Consider the following 1,582-nt stretch of genomic DNA (forward strand, 5'->3'; position numbering starts at 1 on the left):
AAAAGGATGTACTGCAATGCAGTTTATGCTCAATATGCTAATATAGATATTTAACTGAGAGTTATATTTAGATGAGACAACATATAAACTTTTAAATACACATTATAAAAAAAATAGACCCATAACAATTTCAATAATGCTAACAGGTAACTGAAGAATAAAATGTATACTACAATTTAGTTACTGCACAATATGCAGATAATTAATTTGCTGCAAGAATTGCATTTAGATGAGGTCAAAACATAAGATTAAGAAAATATTATAAAAACAAAGTAGAAATACAACAGTTGTTTCTTATGATACTAGGTAACTGCCGAATAAAACATACTACAATTTGATTTTGTACAACATGATACATTATATACAAATCTATTGACTATCTGGAGAAGCAAATTTTGGATGAGTATTGATAACCCTTTTCAGCACACCAGGTTGCAGAAAATGCTTGAGTAGGTCAACTTCACTCAGTCCCTGTGGCCTGTAATGAGTAATCTCCTCACACTCCACGAGATAATGACTTAGTGTGAGCTTCCTTAACTCGCCACATAGTCTGCAGCATGTTTCTGATGGACTCACAGCTGGCAGTACCTCCCAAAGGTATCGACTCTGCATCCTTAGTCTGCTATATGTTGTTTGCTCTCGTCTGCTCTCCAGTCCACAAAGTTTGTAGTCGGGTGGTTTACCTCCAGTAATTTCAAGGTATTTTCTTATGGATGAGTGTGTTTCTTTGAGCATCTCTATTCTCTCACTGTATCTTCGCATTATTTCCATACCAACCGAGTCCTTCAACATACTCAGGGATGGTGTCAGTTTGTTATCCACTCTCTCCTTCCTTGCGCCTTCTTTAGCAAGCTCGTCGGCTCTTTCATTGCCTTTGATTTCAATGTGTGAAGGCACCCATATGAATGCAGCAACCATTCTGCCTGCTCGTCTGATCTGTGATAGCAGGTCTATAGCTCTTCTCACTATGATATTTGATTCAGCTTTTCTTGGTGTTAGTGATTGCAGGGCAATCAGGCTATCTGTTGCTATTATGGCATTGTCCTTATTCCTATTTATGATACTCAGGGCAGCTGTAATACCTAGAAGTTCTGACTGTAATATGGAGCATCCATCTGATGATTGTAATGACAGAGTATACCTCCTCTCCATGCTGATACACAGTTACCCCACTTCCTGCTCTTACCATCTTCCAAAAGTGACCCATCTGTATAATAATGTACCCGTTCCCTCTGAATACTGTCCAGCCTCTGAAAATAGTCATCCTTCAGCAATGCAGGATTCATCTCTTCCTTTCTCCCTTTTAAAGCTGATAGCAATATTTCAGTCTCTGGTATGCTCCATGGGGGATGCCTTTTACATCTATCTTGGTTACGTCTAAGTATTCTTTCATACTTTAACCCCTATTAATTGTCTTGCTGCAGTAACCCAACCATTCTTTAATCTTCTAGGATAGCTGTGAATTAGAGTATCTCTTGTTAATCCATCGTCATCCATCATTATGGACCTATACAACTGGTTGATTGCTGTTCTTGCTATTCTGTGATGTATTGGATGCAGACCTGCCTCATTCCTCAATATT

The 1,582-nt window shown here is 38.3% G+C and overlaps 1 protein-coding gene across 1 annotated transcript; it reads right to left on the reverse strand.

Annotated features, from left to right (window-relative positions):
* Positions 1-369: 369 nt before the first annotated feature.
* LOC135200717 (uncharacterized) lies at positions 370-1,152 on the reverse strand. Its single transcript, XM_064229324.1, has one exon. It carries the CDS (start codon positions 1,150-1,152, stop codon positions 370-372), a length of 783 nt encoding a protein of 260 aa, XP_064085394.1.
* Positions 1,153-1,582: the final 430 nt, after the last annotated feature.

This window comes from Macrobrachium nipponense, chromosome 27, assembly GCF_015104395.2.
Source record: "Macrobrachium nipponense isolate FS-2020 chromosome 27, ASM1510439v2, whole genome shotgun sequence".
Classification (NCBI taxonomy): domain Eukaryota; kingdom Metazoa; phylum Arthropoda; class Malacostraca; order Decapoda; family Palaemonidae; genus Macrobrachium; species Macrobrachium nipponense.

What these genes read in the sequence shown, in the direction of transcription:
- LOC135200717 (XM_064229324.1), bottom strand. Translation starts at nt 1,152, where the DNA reads ATGGAGAGGAGGTATACTCTGTCATTACAATCATCAGATGGATGCTCC.